The 16,545-nt window shown below is 49.8% G+C and overlaps 1 protein-coding gene across 3 annotated transcripts in view; it reads right to left on the reverse strand.

Moving 5' to 3' along the window:
• Positions 1 to 15,289: 15,289 nt before the first annotated feature.
• TEX10 (testis expressed 10) overlaps positions 15,290 to 16,545 on the reverse strand; it is a 429,953-nt gene continuing 428,697 nt past the window's right edge. For all 3 annotated transcript variants that reach the window (XM_085606784.1, XM_085606783.1, XM_085606782.1), the window contains exon 14: positions 15,290 to 15,523. In XM_085606784.1, the coding sequence (XP_085462910.1) occupies positions 15,434 to 15,523 (90 nt within the window). In that variant the 3' untranslated portion in view covers positions 15,290 to 15,433. The remainder of the gene's footprint in view (positions 15,524 to 16,545) is intronic.

Genomic DNA, 16,545 nt, shown 5'->3' on the forward strand with positions numbered 1-16,545 from the left:
ATCAAAGCCTCGAAGGGAAGAAGCAGCTCCCGTATACCAGAGCCCTGATGGAGAACCTCCAGCAAGTGATCCATGGGTAATGGGCAGCCGGATCGCCCATGCGCAAGATCCCCGCAGCCGTGTAGACAGCCCGGGCGAAGGCAGCACTCGCCTCCGTAGGGCAACGCAGTGGGGAAAGCAATTCCTCCGTGGGCGACGGCTATAAGCTAAGCCAGCTGTCCCCCAGCCCAACCGGAGGAAGGAAGGGCCAAGCTCGGAATGGGGTAAGGTGGACTGACGAGTGGGGAACCTGAGGCGCCTCTGGGGAAGACTGCGGGCGCGGCAAAGAGCCATCCTTGGAAGACGCCGGGGAAAAGGCCACAATGCGGCGTCCCGTCTCCGGAGAAGATGAAACAAACAGTTGCCGAACCTCTGTAGAGGAGGGGGCGTCCGAAGACGAATCAACGATCCGATGCCGGCCCGGCGCCATAGAGTCCGCCACCAGCGTCAGCTCAACGTTGATCAGCGCCGAAGGGGACGCCGAAACGACCTCTGCCACGACTCGCGCCGTGGGAGAACGGGGCGGGGTCGGAGCGGCCAAGGAACGGCGCCGAAAAGGCGTCGACTCGACCTCCGACGAGGCAGCCGCCTGCGTGGAGAGACGAGGAGGGGCCCGGGGACACGCCCCGGCCCCTAGCCGGCCATGCCAGGGCCAGCAGCTGCCGGCGCCTGAGCAGCGTCTGCTCGGCCTGGGACAAGGCCGCCGCCTGCCCAGAGGACCGAGGGGGACTCGAGGACGAGCCTCAAGCCCTGGCAACCTCCCGCGACACCACAGGGACCCCCGCGGGGGCTTGTGGCGAGGCAGTTGCGCCGTGGTCCGAAGGAGGGAACCCCGGAGGGCCGCACCCCGACGATACCACATCTCCAGAACCTGGAGCCGAACCTGTCAGCGCCGGAGCCGCCGGCGATGCCGCAGAAGTCCCCGCACATGGCAAGGGATCCGCAGATGTCCCAGGAAGATGAGGAGAAGAAGTTAGAGCCAAAGAGGCCTGCAAGGCCGCCGCATAGGCCTCCATTTGGGCTCTGGTCGCCCCCACCCCGGGGAACGGCGGGTAGGGTGGCGACACGCAGGGCCGCACAACCCGCAGAGAACCCGCGCCCCCCACAGGCCGGGGACCGGGCCTCGGGGACAAACCGCGACACTTACCAACAGGTGAGCGATGCCCTTGTGGCCTTGGAGAGGGACGATGTCGGAGACGGAAGCAGCGGTTCTTGAACCCTTCTGCGAGGGACGGATGCGGCGCCGACGCTGACCTGGACATGCGGGCTGAGGGGAGTTTCATCCGGCGCTCCTGCCGGGACTTCGGCTTCATCTGCTGACAAGCCTGGCAGTCCGTGGAGTTGTGGTGCTCCCCCACACACCATATACAGATGGGGTGAGGGTCCGTAGCCGACATCTGCCGTGTGTAAGACGAGCACGTCTTGAAGCCCGAAGGCATTCGCACTGTTCAAGAAAATGCAAAGCGTAAAAAGAAGGCCTGAAAACAGGCCAGGAACACGATCCAGGTCCGCGTTGCACGCGGAAAAGAAGAAAACTGACGTCAGTGCGCCAGGGTGGGGCTTATGTGACCTCGCTGAGGTCACGCCGGCGGAGGACGTCGGGGTGAAGTCGCGTGGTACCACCCCCCGGCGCGCAGAGATGCTGGGCAAGAAAGTTTTCTGGGTCCAGTTTCACGCCTGTGGATAATTCTACGTTAAGGAATCTGCGGCTAGTAGTATCTATCAGATTAAAGGCTTGCCATTGGGGCAGGTGGTGCCTGATCCGGTCTCCAAAAGGGTTCCTGTGTTGTTGCAAGGGCATACAAAATGGGTGTGGAGACTGTGGCTGCTGGATGGGGAGATGTACTAGGCAGATCTCTGACCTTGGTTCCCACTGGACTTGTTGGAGCTATGTCTGCGGTCATGAAAAAGCAAGGAAGCCTGTTGGCCAGGGTGGCTCTGCCGGAATGGATGCAGCCGATAGCCACTACTATAGCCATTGAAGGAGGGCAAGGAGGAGTGTGGCTGGCAAGGCAGCTGAAAAGGCACGTGCCATGAAAGTGCATGTCGATAAGGGACGCCTGGACATCCCCCGAAAATCAAGATGACCACAGCCAAGTGTGGCAGCAGAGTGCTACTGATGAAATAATATCCCACCCTATCGATCTATCATGTCCAGCCCACATCTGATGGCAAAGTTTTCTGCGTCCCTGTCATCGGCAATAGCCTGGTTCAAGATGGCTTGGACCTTCTTTGAGACCATAGGCGAGCACTTGCTCAACTGAATACCACCCAGTTTGGCTACATCAGCCCAAGAGGCATGTGGTGTTCACTGACCGCAGTGCAAAGCTCTAGCCTCTTGGATTCCTGGTTTAGTGAAGTGGTAAGGAGAACACCAGGATCATTCTGGACATTGAAGCCTGCACCACCAGGCTCTCAGGAGTAGGGTGATGGGTGAGGAAAGTCGGGTTCCTTGGAGCAGGGTAGAGTGGACTTAGAATTGTCCTGCGCACACGGGGTTCCCGCACAGTATTTACATCAGTCCCTGAGCAGGACATCAGTGAGGGCTTTATTGAAGGGCAGTAGGGGTTCTGGGCGGGATATCCCGGGCTGAAGCACCTTCGTCAGGACATTGGACTTGACTTTTAGAGAAGGCAACTGGAGTCTTGACTTCTACAGGAGGTTGAGGATTTCAGCCGCTCTCCTCACCACCACAGCAAATAATGCTCCCTTCTCTGGAGCCAGACTAGCAGAAGAGACCAGGCCAGTGTCTGCGGAGGTATTCAGGCCACTGGCATCCGCCAGCTCCTCAAAACAGTTATCATCCACTTGGGCCAACGGGGCTTCATGGGGGTCAGGGTAACCCTAAGGATCCCCAGATACACCACAGCCAAAATCTCTACAGTGCCTGCCAAGGAAAGGAGGTACTGTCGCCAACCAAGACAATCGTTAGATTCCGGACGGCACCAGTGTCGAACGACGTCTGTCCGGTTCTATGTCGAAGTTGTGAATGTCAATAGGTTTGGCACCACACAACTGAACCCCGTAGGTGGTTGTGGATTCGTAAGCAGGGTTGGCCTGGATCTGGGACTGGATCCAGGGGACCCAACCAGTGCCGAGGGTGAACCTAACGGTGGAGGTCCAAATATCAGCTGCATGGCCCCATAAAACTCCTTTAGTTGAGCAAGGGTCGCTCTGGCTACATGAAATTCAGGGAGGCACGAAGCGGATCTAGGATCAGCGTGTTAAGTGCAGAAGGGGGGTATCCACTTAAGGCATTGCTTTGCGCCTCGTCGGATGTCTTCGACCGGCATGGTGAAGCCAAAGAGCGATTTGACTTCTTGTGTTTATTGGACATACCCGAAGACGTCTGACAGGAATGACTCCGAGAGCGGGCCTGGGACCTTCCATGTGACCAGGATCTGGAGTGGTGCAGTGTCTTTCGATGTCAGGCCATCAGGAACTTCGTCTCCCGCTCATGAATAGCCTTCGGATTCATGGTCAGGCAGTTGATACAGTTCCAGGAGTAGTGATCCAGCTCCAGGCAGCACCGACAAACCAGATGTGGGTCCATCACAGACTTCTGCCTGTGACAGACCCCACAAGGATTAAACCCTACTCACTTTTTAGGGGACAACACACAGAAGAATAGCTCAAAAAAGGCCAACACAATGTCTAGGGTAGTTCTTCTAGATCTGCGTTGTTGGCATGGAAAAAGAAATGCTGTCCGCCCACTGGGGTGGTACCTATATAGATATCACGCTGGTCACATGAGGTGCAGATGACGCAAAGCCTTTGACTCCACCTACCGGCGTACAGGCGTACTGCTCAAGATTTTCTGGATTCAGTCGGAGTCCTGGGGGATATTTTAACGTAAGAAATCTGCAGCTAGAAGTCTCAATCGGATATCTGAATCCTTGGTAAAAAACTTTTTGGTCATGGGTGAACACAGATCATGCGTGTGCACCATGACCTAGATGAGTCATACAGATGGAGGTCATAAAGCACTACCCTTCAGCAGTATAAGGCTACTGCCTTCACCTGTGGCTAAATAGCACAAGCACGGTAGTGGCAGCATACCATGTTTTCAGTAATAGTGATCAGTAGAGAGAATAAGCCTTTTTACCCGTCTCCTTGGAGTTGTGGCTTCTGGCTCACTCAGGTAAAGTTCTGCTATTGCGTGCTTAACTCACCCTTGGCCTGCATTGGATTGTATGCTGCGCCGGACAGTATACATGATTGCATGCGTACACTGGGATGTCTGTGTGCTTATGACAGGGTACAGTACATTAGCCTCAGAGTATGCGCTAAAATGTATGTGTGCATTTGAAAAGGTACATGTAGGCAGCCGGCTCTTTATGTAGTATATCAAAAACAGATATATTGTGCAAATAGTGCGGGAATTCCCTCATGAGTGGACAGGGGCTTCATTTAGCAATCCCTAGGTGCTCTTCTATGGGATGGTGTAGTTGCGCAGCCTTAGGCTCATCAAAGAGGAGTGTTAAACATCTGCAAATACACACAATAGTTAATAAATGATGCACATGACGCAATAAGGTGATCCACACCAAATCATGAAATTAACACGGAGCTTTATATATGTGTAGGCACCAGAATCACTATAATCAGGTAAGTACGTTTTGCAAAAAAAATACTTAGGCGTTTGACAAGCATCTTTCAGAGGCTGCATATCCTATGTGAGGAAAAACAAATACGGCATACCAGTTCTTTGCAGCGACTCAAGGTACCAACCTCCTGGACGTGAGGTGAGTGTTGGGCAAGGTCACAGGCAGTACCAGCAGGTCAACTCCAACAACTAGGGCGGACAGGCGAGTGGTGCAAGAGAGCATTGGGCTACTTTCCCTTGGTGGTCAAAACCCTGTCCCAGAATCCCTACGTTTTACCATCACCAAGATGGCTAACTTTGAAAAGTCACCTTCACTTCAGGTAGCCCATCTCAGGGGTGGCACTAATTTGAGTGTGGACAGGTAATTTCCCTGCCTGTCCAGGTGCCAAATGGCTCTGGACAAGGGGGTTGGCTTCTTCTCCGGTGAGAGAAACCAGATTTGCATGCCAGGAGTGGTGGGCCCTTTGAAGCTCAACTGCCTTGGAATGCTAACCTGCAGGTCATTCTGTGGGAGGGGGTAAAAAAAAAAAAACCTGCTCGGGCAGGCTTGGTTTCCGGCCTCCTAAGAACAAAAGCCCTCACCCTTAGAGGTCAGAAACTCGTGTCTGGGGGCAGGCTGGCAAAAACCAGTCAGTCAGCACACCAGTAGCTGGTAATTTTTCGGGGGGCACATCTAAGATGTCCTCTGTGTGCATGCATTACTAAATTCAACACTGACATCAGTGGGGGTTTATTAATAAAAAGTGTTTAATCCCAAACATTCCTATTTTCAGTGAATCAATCATGTAGCTGAGGAACTCGTTTTGTGTCCAGTACATGCTTTTAAATGCCTTCCCTGATCACTTCTACTGGCAGCAATGGAATTGTCCAGCACAAGGGCATATCTGCTCATGTAACTATGCATGCTCATGGGGTATAGTGCACCCTGCATAAAGGCGGTAAGGCCTGCTGTAGGAGTTACTTACATATACTGCATGAAGTGACTACCAGTATGTCACGCATGAGATTGTTGAGGGGTCTCTTAGGGTGGCACAATAGGTGCTGCGGCCCTTAGGGACCCTCTTTAGTACCTTAGGCCCTAGGTACCATTTACTAGGGACTTTCAGAGGGCACTAAAGGTGTAGCCAATTGGGTAACAATTGCACAATTTTGGGAAAGGCTTTTGGTCCCGAGGACCTGGTTAGCAGGGACCCAGTGCACTTCCAGTCAAAATCACATCAAATACCAGGCACAAAAGTGTGGGGGGACCACGTTGAAAAGAGCACTTTTACTTGAAAATCCGCACGCAACATATTTGTGGATGGTTGCATTCCTGATAGCTGGGTGGGATGCATGGGATGAAGAGAGGCCAGGCTCTTCACTATACTTCAAAAGGGGCTCTTTGATTTTAAAGAGAAGTCACTGGTCAAATGGGCCTGGCACATCTCACAAAGAAGATGGTGCTGATAAGAGAATCATAAAGAGTATGGCTGGGGGCCCTTGAAACCATTTGATACATATTTAGCTGAGGCTGACACCAGGTCTAATCCACGAGTCACTACCATGATCTGTTTTACAGCTATTTTTGTAAATTTTTTTGTATAGCGCACAGCTACTCCGGGAATTTCCCGGCGCTGGCAATTAACAAGTGCATACCTTACGCTGCTTAGTTTTTAAATAGCCAAGTGTTCAGCTGTTTTTTAAAGTGGGAGAGCACTGTTAAAAGATCTCAGAGCTGCCTGTAGTTTATTCCAGATGTGGGCTCCCAAGAAGCCAAAAGATCTGCCACCTCTGCGTGCCAGACTACCTTTGGGGATGCAAGCTAGGTCGGCGTTGGACGATCTAAGTGTCCTGGTGGGTACATATCGGCAGACTCATTTTCTAAGATAGGTGGCGCCTGTTCCATGGAAGGCTTTGAAAAAACATAACCAGAGCCTTAAATTTGATTCTTTCCCTAACTGAGAGAAAATGATGATGGGGGAGGGGGGGCATAGTTGATCAGAGTTTGAGTTTAAGAATTGCTCTTGCTGCTGCATTTTGCACTACTTGGAGACGCTGTAGCAGTTCCAGCAAACCCAGATAGAGGGCATTAGCATAGTCCAGTCTGGACGTGATCAGAGCCTGAACCACAGTCCTCCTGGAGTCCTGGGGGAGAAGCGGCAGAAATTTCCTAGGCATCCGTAGTACTCCAAAACAGGCTCCTGCTAGGGCTTGAACTTGGGTCCGTACTGAGAGCTCGTTGTCAATGTTGATGCTCAGGTTTTTCACTATCGATTGGGCACTGCTGAGAGAGGAGCGATCTGAAGGCCACCACTGAACCCAATTGTTCTCCACAGGTTGACCGAAGAACATAATCTCGGTTTTGTCGGGATTGAATTTAAGCTGATTCTCCTTCAGCCATTTAAAAACATTGGTGAGGCAGCAGCTAATTGCATCCCCATTAAAATCATCCCCTTTCTTGTATGGTAAGAGAAGCTGTGTATCATTAGCATAAGAGACAATTTTGGTGCCATGTGCCTCTGTTAATGGTGCTAGTGGTGACATGTCTAAATTGAATAGGGTGGGACTTAAAGCGGAGCCCTGCAGGACTCCCACCTTTGTGTTTGGCACTGTGGCTGAGAAAGGAGGAGTCCATATGACCTGCTCCCTATGTTCCAAAAAAGATGTAATCCATGCCAATTAATTCCCTTCTATGCCGATGTTCTTTAATCTGTTTAAGAGCATCCCATGGGGCACCGTATCGAATGCCGCCAACAGATCTAACAGGATCAGAATTGCTCCTCTTTCCCACCTCCCCATATATGCCGGACGCTGCGCGGCCGTGCCGCTGGTGCGCCTAAGGCAAGCCTGTCTGCGCCCGACCATGCCTGGACCGCTCCCAGCACCAGGAACCCTGGCCCCCGCGCACACCACGACACCCGCCTCCGCTACAACCCCAGCACTCTCCAAGCACTCAACGCCGCACGATCTCGCACCTGATGCCAGGCCGCCCAAAAAAGCACCCAAGGACCCTTCTCCTGCCGGAACTGCAGCTTCACCAACATCCGGCCCACCAAACCGCCCAACATGAAAACCAACTTCCTCAGATGCATCCTGCTCAACCCACGCTCCGCCCGCAAACACGCCGTCAAACTCTGGGACCTACTCGACACCAACGCCGCAGACGTCGCCTTCCTGACGGAGGCCTGGCTGACCCCCTCCTCGGCACCTGACATCACCATAGACATCCCGGAATGCTACAAGATCACCCGCAAGGAGCGCACCAACGGAATAGGAGGAGGAATTGCCATCGTCCACAGAAACACTTTCAAAATCTCGACACAAGCCGACGACACCCTCAGCACCGCCGAACACCTGCACTTCCAGATCCACACCGACCCCAACACCACCCTCAGATGCACCCTCATCTACAGCCCCGCCGGACACAGACCGCAGTTCAGCGACTCCATCACCGACCTCATCAGCACACACGCCCTCACCTCCATGGACTACATCCTCCTCGGGGACCTGAACTTCCACCTCGAGAACAACAACGACGCCGCCAACCCTGATCGACAACCCCGGCAACCTCTGACTCAGACAACTCGTCACAGCACCCACACACTCCGCCGGCCACACGCTTGACCCCATCTTCTCAGCGAGCACCCACGTCTTCTTCGACCGCACCACCAAACTCCACTGGACCGACCACCGCTGCATCCACTTCACCTTCCGGAAACCCACCACACACCACTGCACCCAGCAGATGCCTCGCCGCAGCTGGGGCAAGATCACCGAGGACCACCTAACCGCCGCCCTTGCCCAGAGCCCACCCGCAGACCCAACCGACCCAGACGTCGCAGCCCGCAACCTCAAACAATGGATCAACGACTGCACCAACACCCTCGCCCCGCTCAAGAGACCCCCCAACACCCACACCAGCAAGAGAGTCAGCTGGTTCACCGAAGACCTCCAGGCCTCCAAACGAACCGGCCGAAAACTAGAAAAAAACTGGACCCGCGAAAGAACACCGGAAAGCTACACAGCCCACAGGATCGCTACCCGCCGACACCACCAACTCATCAGATCCGCCAAAAGGACCGCCTTCAGAGACCGCCTAGACAACAATGCACACAACAGCAAAGAGCTCTTCAGCATCGTGAAGGAACTCTTCAACCCCAGCCTCAACACCAACGACATCCCACCGCCACAAGACCTGTGCGACTCGCTGCCCATCTTCTTCCATTCTGCAAGATCGCAGACATCCACGACAGCTTCGACACCGTCACCACCCCGGCAACAGCCGACATCCTCGCTCCCACGACCACCACCCGCACCAACCGCCTGCTCGCCTGGACCAACACCAACGACACCATCAAGATCATGAACACCGTCCACTCCGGATCCCCGGAAGACCCCTGCCCACACCACATTTTCAACAAAGCCAGCAGCACACCATCGCACCCCACCTCCGGAAAACCATCAACATCTCCTTCGAGACAGCGACCTTCCCGGAGAGCTGGTAGCACGCAGAGATCAACGCCTTACTAAAGAAACCCAAGGCAGACCCCAAGGACCTCAAGAACTTCCGACCCATCTCCCTGCTCCCACTCCCGGCGAAGGTCATCGAAAAGGCAGTCAACAAACAACTGACCAGCTTCCTCTAAGAGAACAACATCCTGGACCCAACCCAGTCAGGTTTCCGCAGCAACCACAGCACCGAAACTGCCTTCATCGCCGCCACCGACGACATCAGGATCATGCTCGACAACGGAGAAACCACGGCCCTGTTCCTCCTGGACCGGTCAGCCACTTTCGACACAGTCTGCCACCACACACTAAGAGCACGCCTCCATGACGCCGGAATCCAAGAGAAGGCCCTGGACTGGAACACCTCCTTTCTCTCCGGGAGAACCCAGAGCGTCCGCCTCCCCCCCTTCTGCTCCGAAGCCACAGAGATCTGCGGCGTACCCCAAGGCTCATCTCTCAGCCCAACGTTGTTCAACGTCTACATGGTACCACTCTTCCACGTCGCCCGACAGCACGACCTTAACATCTCCTATGCCGACAAAACCCAGCTGATCCTCTCGCTCACCGACTGGATAAGGAACAGCCGACTGAAGCTGAACTCAGACAAGACGGAGGTCTTCATCCTCGGCTCCACCCCTTTGGCCTGGGACGACTCCTGGTGGCCGAAGGCACTAGGAGCACCGCCTACACCCACCAACCACGCACGAAACCTACGGGTCATCCTTGACTCCACACTCTCCATGACAAAGCAGGTCAATGCTGTCTCCTCCTCCTGCATAAACACTCTCCGCATGCTTCGCAGGATCTTCAAGGGGATCCCCACAGAAACTAGGACAGTCACCCAGTTCCTCGTCAGCAGCAGACTGGACTACGGCAACGCACTCTACGCAGGAGCCCCGGCCAAACTGCTGAAACTACTCCAACGCATCCAGAACACCTCCGCTCGCCTGAGCCTGGACATCCCACGCCGCAGCCACATCACACCCCACCTGAAAGACCTGCACTGGCTACCCATCAACAAGAGGATAACCTTCACGCTCCTCACCCACACACACAAGGCACTCCACGACACCGGACCAGCGTACCTCAACAGACGACTCACCTCTACACCCCCGCCCACCAGCTCTGCAGACCATGCCCTCGCCACCATCCCCCGCATCCGAAGAGTGACCGGCGGCGGCAGATCATTCTCCCACCTCGCCGCCAAGACGTGGAACACCCTCCCCATCTGCCTACGGCAGACCGAAGACCCTTTAACCTTCTGAAGACTCCTCAAGACCTGGCTCTTCGAACAGTAGCAGCATCCCCCCCCCCCCCCCCCCCCAGCGCCTTGAGACCCTTACGGGTATGTAGTGCGCTTTACAAATACTATGATTGATTGATTACCTTGGCAAAAGCAGGTAGAAAGGAAATTGGTCTATAGTTAGTTGAATTGTTGAGGTCTGCGTTAGGTTTCTTCAGGAGAGGCAAATTCTTCGCCTGCTTCCAGACCGAAGGCATGACCCCAGTTACCAATGAGTTGAGAACCTCATTGACTGGTGCGTTTAAGGTGGCTGCTAATGTCGGTATTAGTTTAGCAGGACATGCCTCAGTCGGTGCTCCCGACTTGAGACCCAAGAGATAAGCGAGTCTCCCAGTTTGATGACAGAGAATTGTGACAGTGACGGCCTTTGTGACAGACCCTTCAGAGAAGGGAGCGGAGAGACACATTCCACCTGTGAGTAGAGGGAGGGTGTGATATCTTCCATCTTCGAGGAGATGGACTGTTGGATCGCCTTTATTTTATCATGAAGGGAGCAGGCCACCTGCCTGCCTAATCAGCTGATGGTGGTGCTACTGTGATCTCTGCTTTAGGGTTTGTGAAAGATTTAACAATTTAAAAAAACTCCTTGCCACTGTTAGTATTGGCAATTCTACCTTCAAAATACCTCTTTTTGGCCCTCCTTACCAGTTTGTGTGTGCTTTTAGCTCTACCTTGCAGGTATTTCTGTCCTCTGCAAGATACTGCCTGCGCCAATCCCTCTCTAATCTTCTACAATTACATTTGCTGGTTCTCAGTTGTTCATTGAACCACTGTGCCGAATGGCCAGTTCACTTAGACGTGCGTTTGGCCAAAGGAGCAGCTGCCCCAATGTTAGTCTTCAGCCACTCTTCTATCAGGTAGGCGTCAGTTTCAGGGTTGCCTATCAAGGAGGAGGCAGAGGAGTCAAGAGCACACTTAAGAGATGGAAAATCGATTTTGTGAAGAGCTCTATATGTAAGCTCTGCGTTAAATTCTACCGGAGGGTTAGGCTTCCCTGTGACTCGAATCCAAAGTCTTGGAGACACTACTGCTGTGATAGACTGCTCTCTGGAGGAAGATCAAGAAATGGGCACTTCACAAACTTCAGAAACAGACACTAAACAACATTATTCTCAGGAAAAGGATTATAAAAAGAGGAGCTTTAGACTCCCAGTTTGTCAAACTGAATTTGTACATCAGGGTGGAGAAGTTCATTACAACTTCTGATTGCTGTGACCAGGACTGGGGACTACCGAATCAAGAACACATGTCCTGAACACCAGTTTCTGCCTAACCAAAGACCAGTGGGCACTGTGAGGAGAAGGATATCATCTGGAGGGAGTGAGGTCCAGTGGGGATCCTGACGAGTGGATCCCTGGAAGCAGAGTGTGAGATTCTGATCCATCAGAATCAGTGCACTAGTTGACTGCCAGTAAGTGCTGTGGAGACCCTTTGTATGCCGCGTGGGGGCTGCTGAGAAGATTGGACCGCCGTACTGATTCAGCTGACCGCCTAGTCATTCAATGTGACTCACTCAATCCATGTGGGGGATGCGGTGAAGCTCAAAGGCCGTTGCCCTGGTGCAGCGCTGTGGTGAAGAGAAAGCAGTTACCCTGTGCAATGTGGTGACCCAATGAGGAACGCCAACTTGAATGCGTGAAACACAAACCCTTTATGCCAGGTGGGAGAGCCTTGGTGAAGCTTAAAGACCATCACCCTGGTGCCTCGCTGTGGTGAAGAAAGAGCTGTCGCCCTGTGCACTTTTGTATCCCAAAGAGGGGCGCCGCCTTGAGTGCACAGGTATGATGGCTCAATCCTCTTCTGCCTTTTAGGAAAACCGTCAAAACCTGGCTCTTCTCTGTTTTGATTGCCCCATTCTGCCTTGCTCATCATGTTTCACTTGAATCAAATTTTGCAGCCAAAGTTTAACAGTTACATTATAAATGGCACTACAGCACATTACAAGAGCCAGCAAATGACGTGTGTAGGTTACTATAATATGGAACCTGCCTTGCTTAGCTTTTAAGTAATCAATCAGACTGTAATACAGTGAACATTGTTAATGAACCATAACATTATACCTTTTTGTCTGCTTGTCCCTGTGTCCAGCTTATTAAAGTGTTCATTTTTCCCCCTTACTTTCAATCACAGAGACTAAGTATACTGTAGTCCGAATTAGGTTAATTTTCATACACAGTGTCAGACTTCTTAGATAGTGCTGAAATCTTACAGCTTCAGTCTTCTCACACAAGCTATTAGACTCAGCAGCTTGGTGCACATTGGGAACAAGCAGTGAACTGTTGTTATCCTTGAGTTTGAGTGACTTTAGAGAAATGTGCTGTTAAGCTCCAATGGGTCTTCTTTTAAAAATCGTAAAACATTAATTGTCTGACACGATTAAATTGGTATTGCATTAAACATTTGGTCATTAATGACTGACAGCACTTAAATGATGGGGCCACCTTGCTTGCTGTAGAGCCAGCCTTTAAAGATTTTTCTAAATTCCTTGTCTTGAAGATTAGCTGTAACATTGCAAAGGACTTCCTTATTTTATAGTTAAGCAAAGGGAATGCTAAAGTATCTTTGCGCTTTTTGACAACACTTGAGGAATACCAATCTCTGGAACATTTGTCTCTCTTTTAGGAAACTACAGATGATTATTTATCAGTATTGTTCTATTTTCTTCAACTTAAGAGGATGAAGTTTCATGTCAAGAGGATGTGAAGAGGGTGAAATATCTACGATGGCACCAAGTTTTAAAAAATGTCAATGTCATCAAAAGAGCCGTCTTACTAGCCCAGGGCAAGCAGGCTGTGGGAAGTGGCACAGAGGTAGCATCTATAGGCAAATATTACCCACTTGGGGTCGAGGATGCCAGTGGTAGAGAGGTAATAAAATTGTTCATTCAAGGGTTGAATTGCTGCTTAAAATGCTTTGTGCATGGAGAACTGAAATAAATGTGCTTGTGGCACTCAAAAGCTTTGGCTCAATGGAATGTGGGACCTATACCTCAAACATTTTCTTGCTCAAGAGATGCAACACTTCTCACTTTGGTTATGTTGTAGACTACATCCCTTCAACACACAATGTTAAAAAAACTATAGTTAAAACCAAAAAGGGCAAAATGGAGTAACAGGACTTAATGGTGCCCTGCAGTGAACAATGTTACAATAGATCTGGAAACAAAGCAGACGTTAAACAAAGGCACATGCTAGAATACCTATTGTTGATGACTGTTAGAGCTGCAGGACAGGGTAAAGAGTATTGTTTTTTTCTATATACCGATTGGCTCTTTTAAAACATAAGTAAGTAACAATATCTTACTAAAATAGACAATGAAGTTGCCTGCCCAGCACAGGAACAAACGGCAATTGCTTCTCTTTCTAAAGAGAATGGTAAAATGGTGTGACAGTGCTGCCTAACTAAGATGCGAACATTGCCTCAAGTATGGAAACTAAATGAGTGAGGGCATAGCGCAAGAGGACTGCAGCAGCTGTGGTGAGGGTCAGTCTGGCCTTTAAAAGTAGTCAGACAGAGCCCGATAGGCTGGTCTGACCAGGCAGTGTGTGGACAGTTTTTTGGCTGTTTGTGGACCTATTTTATGGTCTACTGAGACCGTTTTTTACGGTTGATTGACCCAGTGCTTAATTTGTAAAAGGATAAGTGCCGGGGCTCTCGTCGGGAGACCACTGCAGCTTGCACCTCACATAACCCATGCCAGCGCTGCCAATGTCAGTACATACACAGCTACTAACCTGCACACTCCTACAAGTGTGACAAGTCAGACTATTACAGGCCCCCAAAGCCAGAAGAATGGCTTGGGAGGCAGATATTAGTCATTATTAATGCAAATTGAATAAATAACCCTCTGTTGTTGTGTTCATACCTAAATTTGCAGGACAGCGCCACCATGTGGCAGACTGTCATAGCCCCGGTGCTGACAATAAGGTGTCGGTGCTGAGCACCAGAAAGCACCGGCTCAAATTAAGCACTGGATTGACCTTATATTAAAAAACATATTGCCTGCAGCAAGCTCAAATCCATGCATTCTTCTATACTTTGCGACAAACCTTTACAGTGTGCCTTTACAAAATCAAAACTGCCCCAATTTGCTGACATGGCATCGTTTTTTAGCTATCTGTTTCTCTAATGGGGCCCTCTTTTAGTTTGGTGCCCAGGCCCATTTCTGTCACAGTTTGACCCTGGTAGTGGTCAAGTGGAGGACTGGAGAAAAAGACTAGGAGGCATGCGGGCCATGTCCTGTCATGCAACCTCGCCATACGGAGAAAGAATGGCACCCGCTGTAGGTAGAAAAGCGCACTGAGCCAGACAGAAGACTACTCAGTCATGCGACTGGTCTCAGCCACCTCTGTTGATGCTCCAGAAGGGATCACACCGCGGTCACAATCAAGCCCACTCTTGTGTTGCTTGAAAAAACATATTCGAAGAGAACAGCAGATTAAGGGTCTATTTAACAGAATATTAACTGATCACATGACAGGCATTACAACAAAATAATTAGATAAGCACTTAAGATATTGTGAAGTAAACAAGTGGCTGCCGAACATTAAAGAAAACATTAGCGATAACATTGGACCACTGGCTCTATAAAGGACATAGAGAGTCACTGGTTTACTTTGGCAATACACTTTGAGGTCTAATCCCAGAGATTTGTCCTTTTTGTGCTGTTTGCTGGTTGCTATTTTAATGCTGCAAAGAAAAATTTACCATAATCCTCACGATCTCAAGACTAGTACTGCCATACAATTCATCCACTAAATTTGGTCACTCTATCATAGTACATTTTTACTCACTATCGATTTTTTCTTGTAGCACATGCCACTTCAGTAAGGCACACAAATAAAACGTTACCCTCAAAAGCGGATAGCTAAATTTATTGATTTACATTTTTTCATTTGGGATATTTTGTATAGGTGTTTTCAAGCTATACAATAGTAGGATAGCAGAAGAGGTTTTACAGTCCAAATATCACATTTCGCCCTTTCTTTTGGTAACGCCTAATTCGATACTTGTGATGTAAGGTAGACGTTGAAGCAGTACTGAAGGTCTGCGAGCCACAGTTCCCGCATTTCACCGCTTTTCAGAGTCTAAAAGAGGACAGTAAGGATTAAGATTGGGTTACGTTTCACATTATAATACAGATGGAAGAATATACAGTCGCTACATTTTATACAATACTCGGAATCCCATAATCATTGTATAAACTTCACATTGCAGCCAAATTGCGATTTATAATTTAAAGTTTATTTTATCAATTTTAATACAACTAAAAAACATAAGGGTACGGCTCATTCTAAACAAAACATAGGTCACATGTAAAACACTGAAATAGTTCATCTAAAAAAAGCTTTTGAGATATACTGAGTGAAACAATCCGGTTTGGCATCAGGATTCACAACTGACATTTTACATTCACATTGAAAAGTAGTTTCCTTAAAGGCTGACCAAACGTCCTCGAATCTCGTTGTTAGGGTTTTTAATTCAAAGCAACTTCATAACTGCAAATAAGATCGGATAACAACTGCGTAGATTTCAGCAGGGGATCTCTACTCAGATAATAGCCACTGAAAGTTTAGTAACATAGTAGCAGAACATCGAAACCACCTAATCAAATACTACCCGACGTCAAAGATCCCAATCATTTATCAGAATAATTTATCAGCAAATACCCAAATCTCTCTCTTTTTTTTTTCTTTTTAAATCAAGTAAGGCACTTCTTGCTCGAGTCCAGGTGTAGGAAGACAGTCACACACCAAGTTTATAAAACCTGCGTTCATAGAGCAGCATCCGTGGCAAATATCAGAATTAGTATGTACTATTAAAATCATACCCAGAAGAAACTTTATTCGGTTGTGACGCAACCATAAAAGTAAAAAGTTAGTAATAAATACATAAATGTGCAAGTTTAACAACAATAATAAACATCACGTAAAAACATCCCACTCGAAGTGTATTGTACTTTTGCAGTGTACTGCAGCACGCAAGAACGACGCCTCATGAAGCTGGTTTAAATAATTAAGATCTAGAGGGCAATGCATCAAATTTCCAGATTTAATAAGAGGAATTAAAAGCAGTTTTCACGTTTTTGGTAAAAAAACAGAAAACTAAG

This window comes from Triturus cristatus, chromosome 5_2 (assembly GCF_964204655.1).
Source record: "Triturus cristatus chromosome 5_2, aTriCri1.1, whole genome shotgun sequence".
NCBI classification, from domain to species: domain Eukaryota; kingdom Metazoa; phylum Chordata; class Amphibia; order Caudata; family Salamandridae; genus Triturus; species Triturus cristatus.